Source organism: Apostichopus japonicus, chromosome 16 (assembly GCF_037975245.1).
Source record: "Apostichopus japonicus isolate 1M-3 chromosome 16, ASM3797524v1, whole genome shotgun sequence".
NCBI classification, from domain to species: domain Eukaryota; kingdom Metazoa; phylum Echinodermata; class Holothuroidea; order Aspidochirotida; family Stichopodidae; genus Apostichopus; species Apostichopus japonicus.
In genome coordinates, this window is record NC_092576.1 from 16946111 (window position 1) to 16973784 (window position 27674).

General features: G+C 35.4%; 2 protein-coding genes across 10 annotated transcripts in view; one reads left to right on the forward strand and one right to left on the reverse strand.

Moving 5' to 3' along the window:
* LOC139982981 (neuronal acetylcholine receptor subunit alpha-9-II-like) overlaps positions 1-27674 on the reverse strand; it is a 209595-nt gene that overhangs the window by 53286 nt on the left and 128635 nt on the right. For 4 of the 9 annotated variants that reach the window (XR_011798454.1, XR_011798455.1, XM_071996281.1 and 1 more), the window contains exons 4-5: positions 933-1042; positions 221-395 (exon numbers count right to left, since the gene is read on the reverse strand). Coding sequence is in view for 7 of the 9 variants with exons in the window: in XM_071996281.1 (XP_071852382.1) it covers positions 221-395; positions 933-1042 (285 nt within the window). In the remaining 2 variants the exon portion in view is untranslated. The other 5 variants (XM_071996287.1, XM_071996286.1, XM_071996288.1 and 2 more) reach the window with 5 other exon arrangements.
* The window catches only part of LOC139982972 (uncharacterized), a 79923-nt gene continuing 74604 nt past the window's right edge, over positions 22356-27674 (forward strand). Inside the window, exon 1 of the mRNA XM_071996228.1 lies at positions 22356-22374. The gene's annotated coding sequence lies outside the window, so the exon portion shown is untranslated. The remainder of the gene's footprint in view (positions 22375-27674) is intronic.

The following is a 27674-nucleotide window of genomic DNA, read 5'->3' on the forward strand; positions in this document are numbered from 1 at the left end:
CTCACAAAACAAAACAAAACTAAAGTCAATGCGGAATAAACAAGAAATGTTACTCACCAGGCAAAACTAAAATAATGACAACAATATTCATGATTTCTAGAAGATGATGCAACCGTACCTTATTATAATCAACTCGTAATCAACTTTAATGTAATGTACACACATAAATGAATCGCTTTCTTTGTATTCATTCAACTTGTAATGATAATTCAATATTCACCTCATTGTCCTGGTGCAGCCAAGTTGTAAATGTTACGTCACAAGTATGATCGTCTTTTGGAAATGTCATCACGTCTATCGAGCAAAGCGTTCTCGTTGACGCTACGGTTACCCAGTCTACTTTACCAGTGTTATGCACTCTTACAATATCGGTTTCAGTTTGGAAATTTTCATCGCTATGTTTTGATAGTATGAGAACAAAAAAACAACAACAGCCAACATATTGATGATACAAACATGTAAGCATCCAAGAAATGACTCTTTTGAAGCAAAATCAGTCGATTTGATAAAGTGGTGTATTTGTTCATTTCTGCTAAGTAACTTTTTATCGTTTTGGTGGGATACTAATTGTCTATTGGGGATTTCGGAAAAAGTACACAAAGTGTACTTGTTTTAATTAAGCTTGTGCTTTTAGGATTTCACAAGTTCGAAATTGAACAAAAAAGGAAAATGAGAAGGACGGAAAACTTTTAAAGATTATGATTTGTGGTCAGCGAGTATTTCATAACCTTGCCCGTCATGCGATTCCGAGGAAAATCCGAAGAGAATAGATTCACAAGTATAAGTTGATTTTGCTGAAAGAGTTGCGTCAAGCATCACGATACAGTAAAGTATGTTGTACGTTATTGGACAGTGATTATATTGAATTAATAAAGATCAGCACACCAAAGAAACTGGAAGAGAAGCTACTCCAACTTGGAATGGTATCTTACCTTTCATACAAAATCAATTCTGGTTGCCATATTTCAGTGAGGGGAAGTTGTATGTACTGTAAGTCATCGTAATCATCAGGATTCCAAGAAAGGCGAAAGTCATACCAAGTCTGTGTGTGTGTATATATATATATATATATATATATATATATATATATATATATATATATATATATATATATATATATATATATATATATATATATATATATATATAAAAATATAATAAAAAGTAAAAAGGGATTAGAATAGCTCCAACCCGTAGCTCACTACATTTCTATTTAAGTCAGCATTTAGATATAGATGTAGATATCGGATGTATATTAGCCCTTGTATTTAATTGATCTTGTACAATTGCCTGAAGATGGAGTGGTGACCACTACGAAATATAGCAGTATGTCGTTGTTAAAAATATTCGCTTGTTTATCTTTTATATTATATATATATATATGTATATATATATATATATATATATATATATATATATATATATATATATATATATATATATATATATATATGTATATATATATATATATATATATATATAAATATATATATTTATATATATATATATATATATATATATATATATATATATATATATATATATATATATATATATATATATATGTATAATCAATTTGTCAGTTATATAAGGATGTATATGTATATATATATATATATATATATATATATATATATATATATATATATATATATATATATATATATATATATATATATATATATATATATATATATATATATATATATATATATATATATATATATATATATATAATCTATTTGTCAGTTATATAAGGATGAGAAGCGACCTACAAAGGAATATAAGCAAAGACATTTTACAGTTTCCTGTTGTGGGAAATATCATTCAGCTTTAAACATAAGAAGGAGAACAAACAAACCATGACCATGGTGCCCCTTAACTGCAATTCCTGACTGGAGTAATCCTGATAGAAAGGAGCAAAACAAATACCACAAACGTAACATATTCACAAGTTAAGTGTAAGCAACACATTCAGCTATATTATTAATTTATTTTATCGTAACGATACAAAATTATATGCTGATTTCATCTTCATCTAACAAAGAATAAATTTATCACCATTTATTTTTGCGATCATATTTCAAGCATTATACCCTTGACCAGTGACAAATGTTTTTACACATGTTTTTATCATTAACAAAACACATTTCTATGAAGGGATCAGGATTTCTTCATGGCTTTATTCAGAGGCGGCTTTGACTTACCAGTTTACCTGCTAGGAACCCGTGCACCAACAGGTATCTCAATGCCCAGCGTCATCGGCTGGATCACTGAGCTAGTAAAAATAATATCTCAGTCCACCCCTGGTCAAAACGAAATGTTTTAAAACATGCCTGGCCTTTATTAGCGTTAAGTATTTTCCTCGCGTTGCAAGACATTGTTTTACATGTGTACTGTGCAAAGGCCTGTATATTTTATAGAGGACTTTGCGAGTAAACCCTTAATGGGTCTGAAGGAAACCTATCAAATTTATATTTTACGTGTTTGCCTTTTCAAGTAGACAATCCATAAAAACTACAACGCACTTTGTTTACCTTTGGCGTCCATTGATCTCATCAGAAACTCATTTTAAAAATGATGGTTTCAGCAATATCTTTATTTTAGGAAGCCCGTAAGAGCATAGAAAAGTATGAGTGATGATGACCTTTGACAGTTCCCTTGATCTCATAATGCAATACATCACAAGTAGAGGCATAACATTTTTTTTAATGGACAGCTTTCCCGCATAACTACAGCTTATTTTAGTTTTAATTAGTTTAGTTTAGTTTAGTAGTAAAAAGGATCAGGAGGGACACTCAAGTCCCCATCAAGGACCCTATAGGAGAGGGAAAAAAAACTGAAAACACAAACACTCAGACCCGATTACAATGTTTAAAGTGCTTGTCCAAAGCATTCTTAAACCCATTGACACTACTTGCAAGTACAACTCTCTCAGGCAAATTGTTCCACATATTCACAACCCTATTAGAAAAAAAGTTATGCCGAATATTAATCCTACTTTGTGACTTTTGGAGTTTAAGACAATGACCTCTGGTACAACTACTATTAGCAAACATGAAAAAGTCGGTAAAGGATAAATTGTCAAAACCATACACAATCTTGAAAACCTGAATCAAGTCCCAACGTAACCTCCTAAGCTCCAGTGTGGTGAGATTCACAGTTGTAACCACCTATAATAAGAAACACTCTTTAAGGAACTAATCATCCTAGTAGCCCTCCTCTGGACCTTTTCAAGAACTTCCTTATCCTTAGCAAAATATGGGTTCCAAGCCTGCACAGCATACTCCAAATGAAGTCTAACCAACTGCTTATAAAGCCTAACTACTTTTTTGCTTTCAGAAAAAAAAAAGATACCTAGGTCTTGTAGGTATACTTTGGTTACTACTACCTATGTGCATTACCCTTGCATTTATCAATATTAAAAAGCATTTGCCATCCCTGAGACCAGGATAAAACCTGATCCAAATCCGTTTGAAACTTCTCAGAATCGCTTTTGGAAGAGACCTCAGAATACAATTTGATGTCATCAGCAAACTTCTTAGCTGTACACAAAATATCTCCGTCAATGTCATTTATATAGGCAACAAACAACAAGGGACCTAATATACACACACACACACACACACATACATATATATATATATATATATATATATATATATATATATATGTATATATTTGTATTATGCATATATGTATATATATATATGTATATATTTATATATTATACATTACCAAATAATATTTAAACGGATCATATCGGAATCCAACGTCTACCGATTGATATGAATCATTTACAGGTTCCAAATATTTCACATACTCTGTTGTGTCGGTAAGGTTGTGATACCAATTTCAACCAATTTCAACCAATTTCGAGCGGTTATTCCAGCACTCTCAACTTTAGAAGGATAAGTAAAATGAAGTAGATATTGGTAATAAATATCACACGATTTTAGACCTACAGGCATTGATTCATGTTTTTTTTTTCTTGTTTAGTAAGATTTTTAAGATTGACCTAACATGTGAGGAACAAAATGGCTTATTCCTGAAATTTTGGTGTATAAATCATATATTCAAAGAGGAGACACACCCGATGATAATATTAAGCCTTTGTGATAGAAATTTTTGTAATGAACAATGCTCCCTAACAAGTAAAAGATATCTTGCTTTATTTTGGCGATATTCAACTTTCAAATTCTTTACAAAGGGCTGTCATTTTGTAATCGTATTTGTTGTAGTGACGCTAGTATCTGAAACTTACTTTTCATTCGTTTTCATTTCATATTTTGAAGGTACAGTGTTAATATTGTTGATATTAAAACAAACACCATAATTATAACAGCTACAATAAATATAGTAATTTATTAAGAAAGATCGTTTCAATTGAAGCACACGTGCCTCGATGATTATCATATTTAGAATGGCTCAAGTCTTTCGTCTTATGTATGACCAAACATTACATTTTTGATATCTGCCATCTGGAACAAGATATTGTTCAGCTGTTAGGGGAAGTTTTTGTAACACTTAACCTTTTTTACGTATACTCATGGTTATGTGTTCGGTTTTTGTCAACTTTAATGAAAATACTCCATGCGCAAAACTTCATAAAATGTTTCCTTACGAAAATATTGCAACTTCTGTTTTACCAAAGAGCTGAGCGTTCCATGCATTACAAATCCAAATCGAAATTCTCTAACGGGGCTAATATGTATTGATCATAACAAACACTATTTCAAGTAAACAATTAAATAGATCAATTAATCGACATACTCACCGAAAGGTAAGGTAAATGCAATACACGTCAACGTAAGCAGCCAGAGGTGAGAGAAAAACATGATGATCCGATTATGAAGACGCCAGAGCTCATCCAAACCCCAAACTTTAAAGATCACGAATGAAAGAATGGGCCACATGATATCAATCTATATAGCTTTCTTTTATACGCTGGTGTCATACTTTATCAGGAATAATCAACATTCGACAACAAAACATACGTAGGCGTCTCTTAGCGAACGTCTGTAAAGATGCTTGTGCAAACATTAAAGTTTGTTGAAGTATTTACTACTTCAGATATAAAATTTTACTAGAGGTGATTCAACTGCTGTGACATCACTATGGACTGATGTAACCCCTGTGTAGGCTTTAATGTGATGCCCTACTTGAAATTGTTCAAGTATGACCATTTGAACTCTTAGTATCTGAATGAAGAGTTCAGTACGTAGATCTATCTGAAATGAAGAGGACAGGCTTTCGCAACCGACGACCGTTTACATTCGACCCATTGCTCGGTGTAAGAACCAGCGATCATCTAATTGCATTGTAAGTTTTCTTAATAGGAAAAGTCTTTTAATGTTCAGTTCTGAGGCTAATTCAAATTACTTTTGGATGTGAGCATCCTCCATTTAGCAAATTTTCTTCAAAGGGGGCGGCTACCCCACACCCGCACGTGGTAATTCTATTATCCCATCCTTACAAACTTGGTGGCTGCGTTTCTGAACAAATAACGTGCGTAACAACGGAAGTAAAAGAGGTTATGAAATGGAAAAAAAATCTTTCTCGTCGTATTCTGTATACTCGTAGCTTTCCAATGATACCCAATTTGTGTCAAACAAAGCTAGCATTCTTGAGGAATAAACGATCAAAAATTCGAGGGTAATAAAAACTTTCGAAAAATTGTTGTATTTACGGTAACACGGCGTGACGTCAGTCGAGGAACTCAGCTCACTTCCGAAACGCTATGTTTACATTCTTAAACGTCTGAGAACACACAACATTACACTGTTGCAGCGCTCCCTAGTAATCGAGATTCGGCGTTTGGAGTTTTGTTTTTACGTAAATTTATCTCGTTACTGTTAAATATGCCGAAACGATATGTGGTATCAGGTTGCTCCACCACAAGTAAAGACGGATTTCTACTAAAAGCTTTTCCAAAAGATGACAGAAATCGAAGAATTTGAACACAACTCGCTCAAAACACTACACATACACAACGTTATGAGTTCCTGTAGGCCTATACTGTTGCCAAATTACTTGTTAAGACCATAGCCTAGGCCTCCTTGATACAGCAAATTACGATTTTTTGTTGGTTACCTAATATTTTGCATAAAACTTAAAGCCAGTTGGTTTTAGAACAATCAATTCTAGATCTGCAAGTTTTCTTTTGTGGTAAATCTGGCGTTGTGTTGTGATTTTACGTAACAGTTGGATGATACAATAACACGGGCTAGCCTGTTATACAACGTCTATTAGTTAGGTCTAGGGCCATGATACTAGTACTTCAATAGGGTTGCACTGTAACAGAATGTCACATTTTCCTTGCACTGTAAGACACAAAATTCTAGAAGCTTCGCTACGAGTAGCAGGATCATCGACATTCGAGATAATTTAAATCATATGAAGGTCTTAATAACGGTGGTTTTGTTTATGCTCAACCGACCAGTTTCGGTTCAGGGTCGTACAACCGTTCTGCTCGGGGACTTCGCACGGTAGCGACGCGTCTCGGCCATCGGGATCGTTTTACAATTCTTCTGCAAGGGGCTCAATTGATAGGGAAAAACACCGATATTATCTTCATCACCTTCAAAACTATTTCCTCCTCTTCTTCCTCAAGAAAATAATTTTAGTCAAAGCTTACGAATGTCCTGAGAGGTGAAGTCCTATTTCCTCGGAATCGGAAGATTCGGGAGAAGACAATTGATGAGAAGAGTGTTGTGGTTGCATGTAGTAAACTGTATAACGCCGTATCGGTAAACAGCGGGGAGTCGGCTTTGACTGAAATGGTTCCTTTGATGACGTCAGATGAACTGCGGTGGGCAGCTTTGCTTTTTTTTTTACGAGTGGCAGCTCGAGAGGTCTCTAGGGAATACTTTGACAGCGAATTTCTGGCGTTGAAGCCGTATTTACGGAAAGTAGTGCATGGATGGTGTTGTAGTAATGTAGATAAACCATTCCAAGACATTAAATTTTTCATTTCATAACCTCTTTAAATATCATCGCTGATCCCGATTCAACCCCAAGCTGCCTTTAAACATTACAAATTTAACATCGTGCGAGGGTAACAATACCGTGCTTGCAGTTTTGGTAGTTTTGGTTTTCATTGTTACTGCTGAACAGGTAACAACAGAAACTTGGTTCGAAGTTAGAAGTGTCAACAGCAAAATAGAGTTGTACTGCAAATGGTAGAAAGACTGCACATAAGAACCGTACAAAGCTAAGAGGTTCTAGTTGATAGCAAGAGGTGTACATGTGAAGGTAACACAGATTGCTTGTACTATAGTACTATACAAGGGTACTATAGCTTACTGATGTTTAGAGGTCTGGTGATCAATGTGTTAGTGGTATTAGAACTGTACAATGGTTATTTATTGTTATTGATAGCAATAGGTGAAGACAGATCTTAAAATAGGAGTGCGGTTAGTATTGTACACAGAAGTTGGTTTATTGATGGGCATAAGTTTAAATGTAAGGCAAGAAGGGTGTTACTACTGTAAAACGTTAGTAACTTGTTACCGAGAAGCAATAATTGTGTTAGTACTGTACAAAGTTATTCGTTCGTTATTGATGGCTAGAAGTGTAGATGTAAAATTGGAATGGTGTCTGTACTGTACAAAGTTACCACATGTTAAGGTAAGAAAGACTGTACACGGTGGCCAGAAATGTGTAGCGATAAAGGCAGGAGTGGTGTGATGGCAAAAACATGTGTAGATGTAAAGGAAGGAATGGTGGTAGTACTGTGCACAGTAAATAGTCTTTTAAGTATGTTAAGAGTTGAAGATGAAATGATGCAATGGCGTTAGTAATGTTTTGTGTTCGAAGTGCTGTTTATGTTGGCAAGAGTTTTATATTTGAAGGTTAGGACTAATGCATGTATTTATGATGGAATGTGTTTTTGCTGTGGTCGGGGTTATAGTTTTGAGAATAAAACAGTCATCAGCCGGAATCTGTATCGAGAACTTTGTCAAAGGTTTTGTTTAAAGGATATTATCTGTTTGTCTTGAATTGTATCTGTAGCTGATAGTGCCATTTCTTCATCCAACCCTGCGATATTTTCCTTTATGAGGGATGAATACGGCAGCATTAGTAGTTTCTTCAATGTCTCTTCTGTGGATTTATATTCCACTGTGTCATGATCAGTTGAGCAGAGTAGTAGGAATGTTTTGTCTTCCACAGTGTACCCAGTGTTGTTTAGGTGGTCTCTAATGCAGGTGTTGGTTTTACCTGTAAAGAGAAATGAATAGTTTATGAATAAATGATTTTAGGAAATCATGAATATGTAGTACACGATCATTTAATGTTTGCAATTTTGAGGCAGAAAAATGCTCAGGAATGCATTGCTATAAGAAGCCTTGATTTTGTTTTGATCTTTAGTGTTTACATAATTATTTATGCAGTGCCTTATGCTAGAGTTAAATCCTTCAATATGGTAAAATTATTGGGACTATATATATTCAAACAATGGCCTTCATAACACCTAAATGATCTTTTGAGCACAAGTTCTTGAACACTGACATCTAAATAGACAGTGTTTATGGACAGACAGGTAGACATACAAACAGAGAGACACTTATATAGAGACTAGTAGTTAGCATGCACCATAACAGCTCACACTAGCATATTATCAAGCCTCAATTTAAAGAAAATTAATGGCCGTCCATTGGAAAACTTGTGTCTTGTTTGGTAGCCAAAGGAGACATTTGTTGTAGAAGAGGACATTCTATTTGTTTTCACTTTGTTCAATAATTCATTCTGCTTTATTTTCAAGAAAAAGAGTTGTCAGAAATACAATAAACAGTTTCTGTTTGGTTGTCCATCACCTATCTGTAATATTTGAAGCGAATGGATGATCATCAAATGGAGCCCTGACTTTACTTGTTTGACCTAACAAGTATGAACACTGATGTCACAAAATTACTAGAATAAGTGTTCTTTATACATGAATTGTAATTTGAAGTTTACAGTATATTGACTCACTGTTACTTGAGTGTTGTGAGTGGTCGCCACAGATGGTTCTTAGTAGAAAGCATAACTTTCATTATCATCAATGTGGCTTATTTCTACCCAATTTCCAAGCTTCGCTGGAGAGTCAGTAGCACTCCTCCATAGGACAACTTCAATGTCTTCGGTGTAGGAATGTTGTGATTTGACCATCACCCGTTTTGATTTTTCACTTTATGTACGAAGAAAAAGAAATATGTCAGAAACGAATTATTTTTACTTCTTTTGATATGAGGTTATCTGAAATCTGACAGTCATTAGTAATGGGGTATTAGTGTTCGAGTGATCAACCAAAATTAACATTGCGACCCCCCTTAACTAATTGTTTCAGCAATGATGGGATCGTCTTTTGGTAACAATATCTCAAGCAGCTACTGAAATCGATATGATTCTGATCACCGGTAACCACCTATTAGGGTAAGAACAAATGAACACAATCTCTTCATTAACAGTAAAGACTAAAAGAATACAGTAATATAGTACGAAGCTACTATTACAAGTATGCCTACAATACTTACTATTAGTAGGAGGGAAGTTACTTCCTCACTGTGTACAGTTTTGTCAATATTAAAACCTTGATGATTAGAATCAAAACGACATGCTGAGGAGTTAAATATATTCCAACGAATCAACAATATCGATACGAACTAAATAGGACGAAGAATTCTAACCATATTATCCAAATATGAACGCAATACAACATTCAACGGTGTCACAGTAAAATACTGTGTTCTGCACTTTCACTGTGCGTTATTTGTTATATCAATGCCATTCGCTTGTTCATCATACAGGCACAATTTCATAGCAGACGAAAGTACACACTGCATGTATCGGAATTTGCAAAACATTGGTCGAAGTTTGCAGATGGTAAGCTCCGTCAACAAGTCACCAGTATAGAATGTGGGGTCAATAATTGCTACCGTTCTACGATGCTGCGCTGCACTCTAACCCCTATTACACACATGGCATTATATTAATAACTTGTAATCAGTCGGCTACTGTCACTTACAGTAAATAGCCTAAAACTACACCAAGAATACAGCCTGGGCATGGAATTGAAATAATCTGGTACTTACGTTAACCTTCTAACAAGACAACCTAACCGATATTCTTCCAAGTAACAAGACATATGTAAGCGTGAAATTTGCAACTCGATATGACACAAGGATGCGTTCGTCACGTTAACAATACCAGTATGGGTCGTATAGTTAACAATGCCAGAAACAATACAAGTGCAACAAAATTGCTTGTGTATTTGTTTATATTTCCCCCCTATTTTGAATGAAGTAGTAAACACGTTTACATTGTATAAGAACTAAGTAAATGTTAAACAACAAACGGACCATAATTATATTAAAACGTAAATCAAGTAAAACTGTATCCAGACTTCAGTAGTAGTCTGTATGCAAATACATCAATAATTCATGATACTCGAAACAATCATGGCGTACGACAAACTCAAATGCCAGATAGTATACAGAAAGTAAAGTTTTATAATGAAGTAAACATAATGTAAACATTGAACAGAAGTTGATTTAAATTTATTGACATGTAAAATGTTATATGAATATGTTCTGAACACAATGTATTATATCAATGGCAATATGTACTAATCTTACCCACATAAAAATGAACCTCTATTTCTCTGTCTTCACATATCCATGAGATTTAATGTGAACATTAAAAAGATAAATTGTTTTACGAAAAACTGCATGAACCATACTCAGAAACTGTCGTTCCCGATTCCACTTATGTATCAATTATTGCGTGAAACAATGCAACCAAATATGCCTTGCAGCTGGAGATAATGCTGACGAAACATTTACGTCACATGGTCATAATAAGACGTCTAGGACGCATAACTGACCATAACTAATGGCCAGTAATATCAAATCAACAACGGAAGTTATATGTCGTCGCTCATCCCGAGTCAACCCCAGCTGCTTGTATACATTACAAATTTAACACCGTGCGTGGGTGTCAATACCGAGCTTGCAGTCAAAGGGGTCTGAAGATCATATTTACCAAGACTGCAGATGAATCGATTGAACGAACATTTCGTGTGATCTTTCAAAAACAATCTATACAATTTAACTGCTCTACTTTTTTTAATTTATTGATCGCGTTTGTGTTATCAAGATGGCATTAAGTAACTTAGAAACCTGGAAACGGCAGTAGCATAGGTGCAAGAAATGAACATTACATCAGAGAAGAGGGATGTCAATTTAATTGTAAAGAAGCTTGGGAAGGAACTAAAGGCATGCTACATAGTGAATGGAAAATATAACTTTAAAACGAAAGAGATCCGCCATAATTACTATACATCAATGGAGAAAAAAAATGGTTTGGCAACTAATGCGAATTTGAGAGTTATTACACAACATTTATATATCACCACATCTTTCAACAACAGCATAAAAAGGGTACTTTGAAGAAGTACAGTTACAAGGAAATGCAGCAACAAAAGAAATAGACAATTGAACAAAGGTTTTAGGGACTCGAGCAAGTATCAAATTGAAAAATTGCACTGAAAGGAACAAGAATTAACATGAAATGGACGACCAAGAATGTTTGGCCAGGCGCTGTAGATGTGCACATGGCAGTTTTGCTGTTACCTGTAGGAGGTATTGTTCAAAGTAGACAAATTTAGGCAACCCCATAAAAAATTGGTCAACAGCTGAATGGTACGGAAATATATCCAATACTAGAACACTAGGGCCATGGGAAAAGTCATGGTTTCCAATGTCTTTAGACTGATAGTCTTACAACTGCCGTCCGGGCACCGACACACTGGTGAGTGCATACAACGACTGATATGTATAAGTAACCATATCTTGTATGAAAAGGTGACTTTGCAGTTTGAGTTGTAAACCGATGCAAACTATCGACTCCCAGTTAATTAAACGCTACATGATGAGTTTCCTGGACTAAATCCGATGCTTGGAAGTTCTCAAACCCAGCAACTCCTGATCAGTCAAAGTCTTCAGCACATGCAAACTGAACGAGTATCCATTTTCTACCTATAACGTTATACCACCGGCTGTACATATATCCAAGCTAGTAACAAAAACCTGGAAGCCTAGTTTTCTTACCCGCAATAACACTAGCAATATTCAAGATAGAGAGACGTAGCCTATTATTGATTCACTCGGGTCAGGTGCCCTCCTCTTGGTGAAAAAGGGGCGTAGGTAATTTGCAACTGTGTTATCACTATAAGATAAGACACAAAAACAACCAGACTATGGAGCATCTATGACAAAGCCACTCATACACTTGCATTATATTGAAAAAGTCCAAACATTTTGTAAATTTTGTCTTCGTTAAAACTACACGTCGACGGCTATCAACATGTAAGTTATTAACCTCAAAATCTCAAATATACAAGCGTCTTGATCTTTTACTTTTGTTCAAAAGTTTACCTCACGTTCCGAGTAAAACTGAAAGGAAAAATAATAACTATCTTATACAAAACTTCTTTATTTAATCTAACTATAACACTCAATAATTTCTTCAAACGCAAATTTAAATGTTAAAATTTGTCTTCTGGACCTCGGATCATGTTCTCAGAAACATTATTGGACGCTTTAAATGAGAAATATACGTTATTTGTTTACGACTACTATGACAGGTTGGTCTTACAATAATCAACCTATACTAAAAGTTAATAAATTTGAGTCAAGCAATTATATAATTGAGCAAACGTTTCTAATGTATTGATTAGCTTCATTTAACGTAATGCATGTCATGCGTTTCTAGTGGAACTCCAGATTATCAGCTTTGCTCAAGAGGTACTCGTGAAAATGTTCTCCACATTATGGGAAAACACTACATCCCCATTATATACTGTTACATAATTTCAAACTCGATTGATATTGTCCTTAGCCAAAATTGAAGAGCCTAGTTGTTCCCTACTAGATCCGATTAATCCTCAATAACTATTTTCTCTTTAGTGTAAATTGCGCAAATATATAATAACACGTACCTACCAAGAATAGCAGCGTCAAAGCTAGTTTTATATTAGACATGTGTTAGAAGTGTTGCATAGTCCCCAACAGATTCAGTCTTTCGATGCTGCGATATTGACTTGAATTTACAAACACTGTTGGACTACCTTCACATGATAACGTATAGATAATGCTTTGAAATGATTTTGCTAGTATGCTAAGATGAGATATTCTACGATAGACGAGTTTCGGTTCCTAAGTTAAGGCAAGAGCAATTTCTTGAAAGTGTTTGTGTCTGTGTAAAATAATCGGTTTGTCGCAATGTAATTTGCTGCTAGCGTGATCACTTATGACGTGTTACATTTACACAGTTAGAATTATTTATGTTAGCAAATATAAAGTGAGTTGGCTCACATCAATTTAGGAACATTACGATCAAGAAATGTTGTCCGCATTGTAATTAACTGATGAATGGAAATGTTGTTGTTGCAGGGACACCTTGCTCATCCCGCAACAAAAAGGATTATTGCATTGCTTAGCCTAAAGCAGTGGTAGATAATGTGTCGTTGAGCTAAAATTCACAAATAAAAGTAAAGTGAATGAGACATGATTTATGTTACATCTCTTACACATCTCTTACACGTGTTTGATACCGCTTTAACACCAATGCATTTACTTATCTATAGACAAGTAATTAAATTTTAAGTTTATTAACATAATTTAACCATGCAAGGGTGTATTTAAAGACCATAAAACAACTTTTTGCTTCTTTAATTTTTTTTATTTTTATTGATTTTTACATGATTTTTTCAAACAGACGCAAACTGAAAACAAAATGTGGATCTCTTTAAAGGCCAATTTCATCAACAGATTGGTTTCAGAACTGATATGATGTCATCACTTTGTAGGTACATACAACCGCTGTTTTTATACATTAAACTAACTGTTTTAAGTTCAGTTAGAAAAACACTTTGAAACTACTTAATTTGGTCTCATGACTTTATATGGAGCTAATTCATTCATGACATTGCAATCCTTTACTTCCCATTTGGGCCCTCTCCTTTTACATTCGTTACACCATAACCTTATGTGTTAACCTTGAACCAGAAAGTTTCATGTTATCCTATATGTACACGATATTGGTAGTCTGTTTGATGTTACTTTACAATTCACAAGGAGGCATTTACTAGTAATAGTTTGCAAGTGACGAAAACTTCAGGCTATGATAGCAAAACAATCTTTGCGGTCATGGTTTTAAACAAAATGGAAATGATGTGAAAGGCCAACTTGTCAGATATCCAGTGATGGTTAGCGGTTAGCTCGTGAGAACTTCCATCTATACAAAGAGACCACATTACTTTTGTGATTTAGTGTGATAGTCAACGGGGCTAGGGGGATTTTTACGCATATATATGAATTTTTAATATAAGTATTATCACAGATTAAAAGTACCACATAGTGCATGTGCCCTTCTATACATGAAATTAAACAGCCGTCTGAGCACGTCTGGTCAGTTTTTCCTTCGCAATAAACTATTTGGTCATTAAGTCTTGACCTACCAAAGCTTCCGTTCGTTGGGTTTTCTCTTCAACCTGTTAAGTAGTACATGTACATGGTCATCATATTTTATGTTACTTTCGCGAAATTTGGAAGTAACTGGTGTTAAATTAAGGGCAAAATCGTAGTACAATGCATGCAATACCTCTAATACTACTAATAGTAGTTAGGCCTAAATGCCAGAATGGCTATGGTAGTAGCCTAGAATAAGTCTAAACTATCTGTAGCACAATGTTGTATGAGGTCAATATCATAATCAGAATGGCTGCTGAGTGTTAATACCTTGCACAGAGAATGTTTTGGAGTCTTATTTAGCAAACAATCTACTAAGGTGTGCCATTTTCTGCCCTTGAGTATGTGCATCAAGGGCTTTTTTAGCCTACTCAAGGTCATTAATTTTCTGTTGTTTTGTCAATTTTCAGAGAAAGTTGATGTGCTAAGTCCTCAGCATTCACAGTTATATACTTATATACTGAATGGGTGTGGTATCCATGGACTGCACTGGTTAGATTAGGTAACAGCATATCCCAAACAACCCTGACATCAGAAGGAGATATCCTGATGCTGCCATGGGATATCTACTTCAGTAACTACAGGAACCAGTGCACTGAAAAATAAACTAGTCAATATTGCCACGGACTAACGTTAAAGTAGTATGTAACGTTAGTCAATGCACCTGGACTAGCAAAAATCTTCGTTTCATCACTGCTTCTTAGTCAGTTTACACTGACTAAGGAAAATATTATCGCAGCTCAGTCGGTGGCGACGGACTAAGGTATTTTAACCCATGGACTAAGAACGATACGGACACCCGATTTACGCCATAATCGTAGCTTAGTCGGTGTCGACGGACTAATGTATTTTAATCCAATTCGATTCAATTCAATTTCGAAACCGAGAGGCAACGGCAGCTTGCTGGGCTTGGCATAGTTTCATACGATCACTCTAAGCAAATTTCAACCGTAAATCACCCAAGAAGGTCTTTAGAATAATGGAGGTATTAACTGCCTTCATTGGCCTACCTGTTATTCCTTAAACTTGAAGGTAAATTTAAGGTTAATTGTTAGGCCACTGGCACTAGTACTGTATTATGGTTAGTGTTACGCTACGCAGTATCATGGTGGGCTCATAATTGACGCACTTAAGGATTTCATCAACGATATCTATTAAGGAAAAATCCAAATCACTCGACTGTATGTATTTTTCATATGAATAGTTCCTCAGAAATGTTATGATCTCAAAATATTTAAGGTTCTGTGCTTATGCACCGTACGATTGAGCAGAATTTGACCACAAAATGTCTGCCGTGTCAAGTTTTTTCATACCCCTAAATTGACGCATTCGTTGTAAAGATAATTATAGTATATGCCTTAATATACATTCATTGACTTTAAATGCTGTTTGCTATGCTCTGAGCTTCTAAGCTCAGACAGGTCAGGTCCCTGAGAGTAGTGATATATATTGCGGTAATGTTGGTGATTTTTAGGGAGTAAGATTTCCAAATGACCAAAAAATGTGCAAAACTGGTGGGAGGGTGTTAAAAGCTTGAAAAATACCACAATTTGGTCAGCAAATAGCTGAAATGGATTCAAACTCATAAAATATGTCATTCTTCTTGACTGCAAAAACTTTAGGTGGCCTGCTGTATCGTTGCTAGTAATAATTGAGGGTGCGTCAATTACGAGGGTGCGTCAATTATGAAGCCTTTACGTGTAACCGTTGTTACGTTGGCGTTTCGCAATACACAAGTGCAATAACAGTGAGTAGCCTATAGGCTTCTACTGGGTACTGCAGTGTATTCTCAACACTAAAGTGTGCATTCTAAACACCAATTAACAATGTGTTATGTGTGTATTGGGCTAGATTGAACAGTGGCACATAATCTTCTAATTTATTCCCAAACAAATGCTGGGACTATTAGTCTCAATAGTTTATTTGAAGTCCACACTCATTTGGTAAAGATTTCCTGTAATTTCCCAAGTGAATCTAAATGGGTCGGCTATGTGATATCGAATAAGCAAGGCTAGACCTTCAAACTTACAGTCACAGTAGGCTGAACAAATTATGTTGGCTAGTCATCGGTATTATATACTTTAGTACTATATACTAAAAAGACTAAATCAAAACGACCGAAAGACAAACTTAGTGTAACAAAGTACTGATTCTTTCTAGCCTAGGTCTAAACAGGCTTGTTATGTGAGCAAGCAAAATAACAACTATAAACGATAAGGCCTATAAATAAGTTGGCTCAGTGCATTTGTGTTTTTAAAATTTGATATTGTTAAAGATCATAAAAACAAACAAAGATTTAGCCCATGTTTTATTATCTCTGTACTCTGGGCATTTGATTCTGGTTGCAATGGTGATGACACTCACCTGGTTCAAATGTTCAGCTTTATACAGTCTGCTTCAAACTTTAGGATTGTTTTGTTTAAACTATAGTGGAAGCAAATCTCACATAACTTTGTGGTGACAACTTTATTTTTTTTTTTCAAATGATGAATACTTTGCTGTTTCTTTTTCCAGGAAGAATTGAAAAGCCAAATATCCAAGTCAAGGGTGAGGTTTCCTGTGATGTACGACACCAGTGTGGAGGCAACAGCAGAAGAGGAGAACTGTGTTATATATGGCTTAAAGACATGTTTTAAGATGATATATTGGTACCCTTTGCAGAACAAAAGAGTTTATAAGAGAGTCCAAATAGCTAAGGAACAAGTACCATAGAGAAAAAAGACGGAAGAGTGAGTTTAACTATTGTACCCAACTGTTTAATGATATTAAAGATACTTTTCATAACCTGTTTTAAAAAAAAACAGTCTGGTATATCATTTACGTGCAAGCTTCATAAATTTGGTAAAATTTTTACTGATTTGTAGAGCGGGAGCCCAGAGGGTTTGGTTAGCTGGGAAGGTAACTAATTGCCTGGTACATCACAATGTTCACAGTGCATTCCTGTATATGAAACCAGACGACTGGCAAACCGGCTGTGGTGGGTGTGGCTGGGAGAGTAATTTTAAAGTCACCTGATAGCTAACCTAGATCAACTTTCATGGTAACCACATCAAAGTAAGTACAATGTGTCAGGTATGTCCCCAAGAGCAACAAATGGCCATTGCCAGTAATTATTGGTGGCGGGGTACGGTAGCCCTGCCAGTGATCAATGATTGACCCCTCACGGCTGACCTAGGTCAGCTCATGAGGTAACCACTTGAAACCTACTGGAAAATGTTGGTTAGGACTTCAGATACAAGGGATGGGCATTGCCAGTAATTTTTATTGGTGGGGTACCCCTGCCAGTAGACCCCCAAAATGCCCACCCCCATTGACCTAGATGAGCTCATGATGTAACCAGTTGAAAACTTACTGGAAAATGATAGGTATCACTTCATATGCAAGGGATGGGCATTTCCAGTAATTTATATTGAGGGGGGTACCCCTGCCAGTAGACCCCAAAAATGCCCATCCCCTGATTGACCTATGACCTGAAACTTGGTTTCTTTTCCAGTAGTTTTTTTGGTCACACCAAAAGCTCACCTAGTTTAATAAGGGGGGGGGGGCGGACTCGGGCAGTGCTGGCCCACCAATATAAATTACTAGAAATGCCCATCCCTTACATATGATGTGATACCTATCATTTTCCAGTAGGTTTCAATTGGTTAAATCATGAGCTGACCTAGATCAATGAGGGGATGGGCATTTTGGGGGTCTACTGGCAGGGGTACCCCCCCCCCCAATATAAATTACTGGAAATGCCGATCCCTTACATATAGAATCCTGCCAATCATTTTCCAGTAGTTTTCAACTGGATACTTCATGAGCTGACCTAGGTCAACGAGGGAAGGGGCATTTTGGGGGTCTACTGGCAGTGGTACCCCACCAATATAAATGACTGGAAATGCCCATCCCTTACATATGAAGTGATACCTGTCATTTTCCAGTAGTTTTCAACTGATTACATCATGAGCTCATCAAGGTCAATGGGGGATGGGCATTTTGGGGGTCTACTGGCAGGGGTACCCCACCAATAAAAATTACTGGCAATGCCCATCCCTTGTATCTGAAGTCCTAACCAACATTTTCCAGTAGGTTTCAAGTGGTTACCTCATGAGCTGACCTAGGTCAGCCGTGAGGGTTCAATCACTGATCATTGGCAGGGGTACCCCACCACCAATAGTTACTGGCGATGATTCTGTGCAAAGCTAATAATTATTTGGTAAAGCTGCTTTTCCTGGCTTATAATTTGAGGGACCTAGATTTAAATGAATAGCTCCCAATATGTTATAAAATTTTAATGTAAATTTATGTTTGTTTATGCTAATGTGAGTTATCATGTGCTCTATCTGTATCTGTGCTTACACGTATAACATATTTTCTGTTCACAGGTCAATAATGGTGCAGATTTTTGGCTTCCTGAAGACGAGTGGTAAGCCATTTGTAGATAAGAGAAAGACTCTTTGTTCGTGAAGACTTAACTGGTGTCGATTTAGGGTACCACTTTAAAACGAAAGTCGTGAGGAACTCTTGCCCAAGATTCAACTTTGCATTATTGTGCAGTACTATACTTTTGCGATTCATGTTTAAATCGTTTGATCCATTAACTTGTCTTAACTTTGTTGGAATAAAATGAATTGTAGACATCAGAAGTTTTATCAGAAATAAATATTGCCAGCGTACACATTATTTGTCTTTCTTCTGCTCTCTTTTCTTTCAGTGGTTCTAGTCAGTGAAACTAGTCGGTAGTCGGGTTTGATTCTTTCAGTGATTCTAGTCAGTGCAACTAGTCAGTCGATACCGACTAAGAAAGGTTAGTCGGGAGAGGCACCACCCTGACTAATGTAAAACCTGCTATACACTAGTCGGTGGCTCATATAAATTAGTCGGTAGAGACCGACTAATGTCACCAACTAATGTAACTGACTAATATACAGTTACCGACTAAGATATTGCTGATCGACTAAGCTGACGGACTAATATGACCGACTAAGAAATCCAACTGACTAAGGAATAAATTAATCGGTATAGCAACTGACTAAGGCTATGTTAGTCGGTAGAGGCACCAGATGGACTAACGTTATGTTAGTCGGTGGACCAATTTAAGTGTTCAGTGTGCTTGGCACCAATGGATACTAAGGTAATTCACATTGTTGCTCTTTTCCAAGCAACAAATGTGAATGTTTTATCATAATATGTGTCCCCCTCTCCACATTTCTTTCCCTATAACTGTCTTTAAACACAATGTTACAAACTATGCACAACATTTAACTAGACTGGATATGCTCTGGAGGTGAAAAATGTAACTAGATAGCATTTCAATAAGATTTCTTTTAGACTATCGTACTTACTGTTACATTGAGCCTGTGGGTTACAAATCCCGGTGAGCGAGCTTTTGGGAAAGAAAACTCTTCTTTTATTCTTAGAAACTTGACAGTTGTATAAGAGTGACGTGCAATATCAATGAGAAATGTTCAAAACAGTTCAGGAATACATTGGGTAAGTCTCGAAAATCAATTCGGGAGGAATTAGCTGAGCTAAACAAAAGTTATTTCTTCACTCTTCAGAACCAGAGACGAATAAGCCCGTCCGGCTGTACCTTCTCTGGATGATATTGGGGCAGGTAGAGCAAGCCAGATCAAATAGACTGTGATCTGGAATACCAATAACACCTGAAAGAATCATAAATGCACCCAAATTTGGTCCAGTTTATCAAACTTGGTGACTGTAAGTGTTGTTGCAGATATAAACCTGGTTACTGCGTACACAGTGTGGCCCATATGTGTATTACACACCGTGCATACTGAAATCTCTGAAAATCCATGATACTGCATATTGAAGTTTAATGATCCGAGCACGTGGAGTCAGAACTAAATTATATTTCTAAAAAAAACGAGTAGCACCTCTAATGATATTGTCAAAATTGAAGTTGCTTTCAGTTTGTTTTATTAGGTTATTTGTTAATATCAATGAAATTGACATTGCCCATTTTAGCTGCAACATCAGACCACATTCCAAAGATGTGTTGGTGGAAATTTGTGCATGATAATGAAGTCTAAAGTTCACTTTGGAGCAAATCGAATAGAACAGGGTAATATTCCGGGTTCCTTAAGGTCCTTTGACTCTCTGCTTTGTAGAAGAAGGTTTTTATACCTGTTAATTCCCAAAGAAATTGCAGGTTAATTGATACCAAGTTTGACATGTAAGTTGGTGCAAAAGCGGTGCATACTCTATGCCTTGGGCTTGTCTTTCTACCAAGGCTCTCCCACGCATCTGCATCCCATGGCAATAACAGTCAATGACCGTGGCGTTCGACACAAATAACAAGTTGCTAAATATGTGTTTTGTTTGGTGCAATTGATGAAACGAACAATAGATAATGGCACGATTATATGTATTGTTTTCATTCTCAGACTGCATTATTTTTATTAAGCTACATGTGTAGTTGTTCTTTGAAACCCGTATCCTTTAAGTAACCATCTACCGCTGACATGTTTAGAATAAACTTGTTTCAATATTACCCAAGTTCTTGGATACACGCAAAAAGAATGCTGTGTGTCCATATCTCAATGAATAAATGATGCTGGTATAACTGCATGAGAACGTTCCACATAATGTACACAATAATTCGACTGTTCGGCCTACCAAAGGGAAACAAGAAAACAGAACATGTTACGTAAAACTGTATGATTTCATATGGAGGATATAACATAATTCTAAACGACGAGGCCATTTTCATCATAACCTAGAATATTAAAGGGTTAGCATATAAACGTTACAAAAGAGGCAATTGTTTGTCACTCTATACATTTGTGTTTCTCATGTTAGAATTGAGCAATTGTCAGGATAGCTTATCATAAACAAACGGTACGATGTGGACTCACTCTGATCTATATACTTTACAACCCTTGGTTAAATATCACTGAACTTAATATTCCCAGTTGCTGAAAGAAGACAATAAAATGTAAGAACATGTCATAAACACAAATCAAAGTTTACACTTTATGGTCGATAAATAATGATTATAGTAGCAATATTTGATAACAGAAAATGAAACAAAAATATCACTTAACAACACCCTTCCAAATTTTGAAATGCGTATATGCGACTCTGTCACTGTGACAGTAAAATCCCTTTATTACTAAGGCTTGCCTACTTTACAACCCATGGTTAATATTACTGAAATTTAAATTCAGAGTTGCTGAATGAAGACAATGAAGGTAAGAGCATGTCATAAACACAAAACACAGTTTACACTTTATGGTCGATATCTTATTATTATAGTAGCAATATTTAATACAAAAAGAATCAAACAAGAATAGCACTTAACAACACCCTTCCAAATTTTGAAAATGCGTATGCGACTCTATCAAGGTAAAATCTCTTTATTACCAAAGCTTGTCTACTTTACAACCTATGGTTAAATATTACTGAACTTTATATTCGCAGTTGCTGAATGGTGACAATAAGTGTAAACATGTCATAAAAAGAGTTTGGTTACACTTTATGGTCGATATATAATGTAGCAATAGTTCATAAAAGAGGATCGAACAAGAATAGCAGTACAACACCCTTCGAAATCTTGATAAAAGCGTATGCGACTTTGTCATTGTGACTTTGTCAAAAGTTAAGTGCTAATAAAACTTCATAATGATACCAATGTCCACTTATAGGTAGGTTATTATATGATATACCAGTATCTGAAATATTCCTATTCCCACTAAACCTGATCGTATATATATAACGAATGTAAGTGAGTGATTGAAAGTTAAATACCATTGTTCATTCTCCGAAAGAAAATACAAGAAAAGGATTGACTCGTTGCATTTTGGGATTAAACGGTGACTTTCGGCAGACTTTTAACCTTGGTATCTAGATGTTCATGGTAAATGGACGCATAATGAGTGTTATTAATAATTCTATATCCATTGAGGATATTCTGACATGCTCATTTAACGATTCAGATAGTATGGCCCAGTTTTAAATGTTTATCCGCTATTGCATAAAAGGTAATAATTCAACGCAGACGTGTCATATTCATTTCCTATAAAAATCACATTGACGGCACATTTCCTCGAAAATGTATTTTAAATTTGTTATTTGAGGCCATAAAAAGTTTGTTTCCCTTTGAGGTTTGTTTTTTGACCTAAAAGTCTGTGAATTATGCAAACAGTCTAAGCACTGTCATTTATTTATATTACATGCTTAAAGGGTCGTTTTGCAAACACCATCTCTGTTATTTAAAGCAATGGTGGTCCTATAGCAGTATGTATGACGATCTGAACATATTTACTTAACAGTTGCGCCTACAGATACGCTCCCAGTTTTAGTGTAACGATGGACCGTTTGTTACTTTTAAAGGAGCCCTTCTCGTAAGCATAATATATATATATATATATATATATATATATATATATATATATATATATATATATTATATATATATATATATATATATATATATATATATATATATATATATATATATATATATATATATATATGTATATGTATATCATTATCATCAGACAACTGGATGTAAACATTCGTGTACGTGACCTTAACATGTTATTTCTTCATATCACTGTCGGGCGGTTTGTTGGTATGGCAGCACTTTAAAATGAGCTCTGTTTATACTGTCCTTATTATGGGATTGAATGATTGACTTCATATTATTCGTGTAGCTGTAGCTGACTTTCACGGCGTTTATGTTAAATATTTTTGGAGCTTTTGGTCTCGAGGGAAGAACTTTGTTATTAACTTGAGGAAAGTACCTCCTACATTTGTTTTTTACGTCCATACTGAATGAACCAGATGTTTTTCCTAGTGCGGGTTCTCTTTTGTGCGCTCGGCGTAAGCTACCTTGTTTAGTAGTAGTATGTTGAGTTTCATCTATCCGACCTGCTCAGTGATTAACCTCCGCCACGTATTACGATCTTGCGCAAGGTGTATTGCTTCCTCAAAATTGTTAATATTCACGTCCTTAAATTGCGACTTTATTTTTCCAAGCAAGGTAGTCACGGGCCTTCCTACTGTTTTATCAGTATGTCTCAGTGCTTGTCTTAAAGCAACCTTTGCAGGAGCTACCTTGTTTTGGTTGGGTTAATTGTGTGGATTCTGTGTATCCACTAGATTTCAATAAAATAATATATAAAGCCCAAGTCACATCGGACACAGAATCTAAGTCGTACATACCTACATAACTGCATAGAAATTCAGATCGTTGCATACTGATGAACCTAGTACACCACCACTCAGTATCCAAGAACTCGCTAACATTAAGGAAACTTCGCATGTGAAAACATTCGAGAATCGTACGAGAAACTGAATTCACAGCAAAGTGACATACACTTCCACTAAAATGTATGGATATGACGATATATATCAGGATGTAATGCTGCTGTTATATTGTCATGAGAAGGTATTGATAAGAAAATATATTTTACTCACTCCTCTAAAGACTTTTGAAAATTGTATATGGGAGAGAGATTTTGGACGTCACGTCAGAGTAACAAAAAGGTGACGGGGGTTAGGGGAGTCAACCCATTGTCAGTGGTTGTACAACAGCTTTGTGTATTGCATGCAGCTAGACATACCATTCTTTTGTTAGATCTAAATCTTACCAGTTTTGTCTTTTTAGTTTGAATTATGTAAAACATATTGATTTTTTTTTCGAGTTGTGTTGCATACCACATTGAATCTTTCAAATTCAAAGTAGCAAAGGGTCTTTTTATATAATTTCAAATTTTAACATACTTTTTAAAATAAAGGTCATTGGAGATCACGAATGGTCATTTTCTGAAAATGTAAATAGGTGCTACTTCTTCTAGACCTTTCGTCCAAACTTGCTGAATAGTTGTAGATATAACGTTTGAAAGGTGGTGAACCAAAGTTATTCAGGAAATTTTTATGGCGTTATGCGAGGGTACTAAACAGAGCGTTCTGTATAACATTTTAAGTTGTAATGTGTTTTTGGACAGCTTATAGGTTAACATCCCTGTGTCAAAGGTAGTGGAAGTGTCCCACGAAAGTTCAACAGAACTTTCTATAATTGAAAGTATATTCGGATATCACCATATAATAATAAGGGTTGTTTAATGTATAGTTTCATTTCATCATTTATACGTCACCTTACGAACGAACAACCGAGGGAAGATAACTGAACGATGAGTGAAACGCAACAAAGATATTTGAAGTGAAACAGATGTTTGTATTATTTCAGGTAGACTGACTTGAACATTAAAAATTAAATAAAATTAACAGCCTAAGAGATTTTTCAAAATGGAAACGTAAAAGAAAGTTGAGTATTTAAGTGCATATGATTAGGAACCCTCTTGGTTGGATAAAATATTGCTATTATCTTCTAAAAATATGCAAGTTTTAGGTAATTATTCACCAGGTACTCTATTGTAAATTAATAGCCTAGCAGACTTTGCAAAATGGAAACGAGAATATAAGTTAAGTATTTCATTGCATATGATTAAGAACCCTCTTTACTGCATACAATAGCTGCTTAAAAACACTCAATATCCTGTTTATAAGAACTAGTGGGCGGTTTGTATCACTTTCACACTTTACCTAACAGAGTGATCTCTTTGGGCTGTGTTACAGTGCATATATAAAGGAAGAACACAAATAACTCAACCATTTTACTGTTATGTATCTCTGTCTGAAGCATACTCCCCGTGAAGAAAAAGGCGTTAAGTTGACGGACTAATTCAGTTTTGGGCAAGATTAATATTCGTATTAATATTAATATTAATAACAGAAAAGAAGAAGACTTCCTGACACGCAATCGTTTTGCATCAAAAGTATAATATTGTGAGGATTCGCTGTAAGGTTTTTCTGTGGGGATACCAGTAGTTTAAAGGTAAAACATATGTTTTCGTTTTAAATCTGTATAGTTAATATGTATAACATGTAGGCAGAATTATAGTATTTTATATGTCGTAGTTCAAGAAAATGGTAGAAAAAAAGCATTTGTGCGCAATTATCTTTCTGTAGCTATGCCATTTTTCGAGGTTTTACTAATTAAAATATGCAAAATCTATGGAAAAGTTTTTTTCAAAGTTGTAATCATGATAACAAATTAATGTTGTTCTTCCAACAAATATGAATGCACAGCACACCTTTCAAATCACATATCTACTGTACGGCTATATTGCGGGCAGGATAGTATAGAGGAACGTACGTACAATATTAGTGTGTTACTAATGTCAGTTGGTTTATTAGTCGTCGTTAAATGCATATGTTATAGTAAGAACGTTTATAGTCCTGGCTTATCGTTGCATAATTAGCCAATTTGCTGACGAGAATGTTCTTCCTTTTGCATAAGTTTTTCAAGATCCGAGACGTTATTCTCGCAAAATAAGTTTGGCATATGTTTTTCGACTTGTGTTGCATACCACATTGAATCTTTTAAATTCAAAGTAGCAAAGGTTTTTTTATATCTGCACGAGTTCAAATTTTAAACAAGATCGACGAAACTTGTAAACTTGTCTCCAGAATGTTTTCCTATTACCATAAAGGAAATAGCGAAGTTGTGCAATGCAGAAAAAAATATTTATAGGGAAAGTATACATCCTGGTAAACAAAACGAGCAATCATTATACAAAAAAAGGTAAGTCACACCAGCAATTGCACCGAAAATGTCAAAGATATACTTTACAGGTTAAGTTCACGAGAAGGGAGGATCACATTTCTATCCCCAGAAATATCGGCACCAAAAAAGAGAGTCAATAACTTACCTTAATTTTTCATTTGAATGGAGTCATTCAAAGATAAGTTTATTCCATGTGACGTTTATTCCGTGTGAGAACTTGACGTAGCCTTTTGTTCAGAAATAAATTATCGTAGGCTAGTCTTGCAATCTTATCGGTAAGCTTTCTTTCTAACTATTTACATTGTAGCAATGGAAATGGCATTACAAATAATTATTGAATAACCTTTATATATTCTGCTTTCCAATTTTATTTCATTAACTAATTAACAATTTAACTGCAATACCAATATTAGAAAAGATGATACTCTAAAATCAAATGGTATTAAACAAAAGTAGTAGTATTTTATGGAAGACATGCAAAGGGAACTAGAAAATGAAATAGCAAGTCAGTTAAGGTTATTCGATTTTGCTAACACTGTGTGTAATGGTTGATGTAAACTTGCTGAGGTTTGAAAGGTCTAAATTTATCAGTGATTATAATAATATCTTGACGTAAGTGGTTAACTTATCACGTCAGTCAGCTGAACCTTTTAGCTGTGTTATAGCTATCGCGCAATTTTGCCGACTTTCTATCACTTTTTGCCACCGTGTTTGACCAACTGTCGTTTCGTCAATTTTCATTCCATTTGGCTGAAAATGTCGCTGAAATTTATAAATTTGAGCGTCCGTTGAGGGCCATTCTCTGAAAACGTAAAAAATGCCACTCCTTCTTGAGCTTTTGTCCAAATTTGCTGAAATATTGTGGATATTAAGTTTGAGTGGTGGTGAACCAAATCTGTGAGGAACATTTCATTGTCGTCATTGAGGGCCCAAAACAAGGCGTTCTGTATTTTTTTCAGTTATGATGCAACGTAGGCCACAGCTAATGCAATGATCGATATGACTTAAATGTCGTGATTGGTTTGTGTGAATTATGTTTTCCTACATGCGATCAATATTTTGCATATGAAGATAATTGGAGGTCTTGAGCGATCATTTTCTGAAAATGTAAAAAAAGGGGTACTTCTTCTAGTTCTTTTGTCCAAATTTGCCGAATTGTTGTGGATATAACGTTTGAAAGGTGGTGATCCAAAGTTATTCAGGAAAGTTTTATGTCGTTATGTGAGGGTACAGAACAGGGCGTTCTGTATAAAATTTTCAGTTGTAAATGTACTCTTGGACAGCTTATAAGTTGAAACCCCTGTGTCAAATGTAGTGGAAGTGTCCCACGAAAGTTTAACAGAACTTTCCATACAAGTATATGCGGATATCACCATTTAAAAATAGGGGTTGTTTAATGTATAGTTTCATTTCATCATGATACGTCACTTTACGTGCGAACAACCGTGGGAAGATAACTGAACGATGAGTGAAACGCAACAAAGATATTTGAAGTGACACAGATGATTGCAATGTTTCAGGGAAACTGACTTGAACATGCAGACACTGGAAATCTTGGAGGTTACTGGATCAGGTTTCTATTT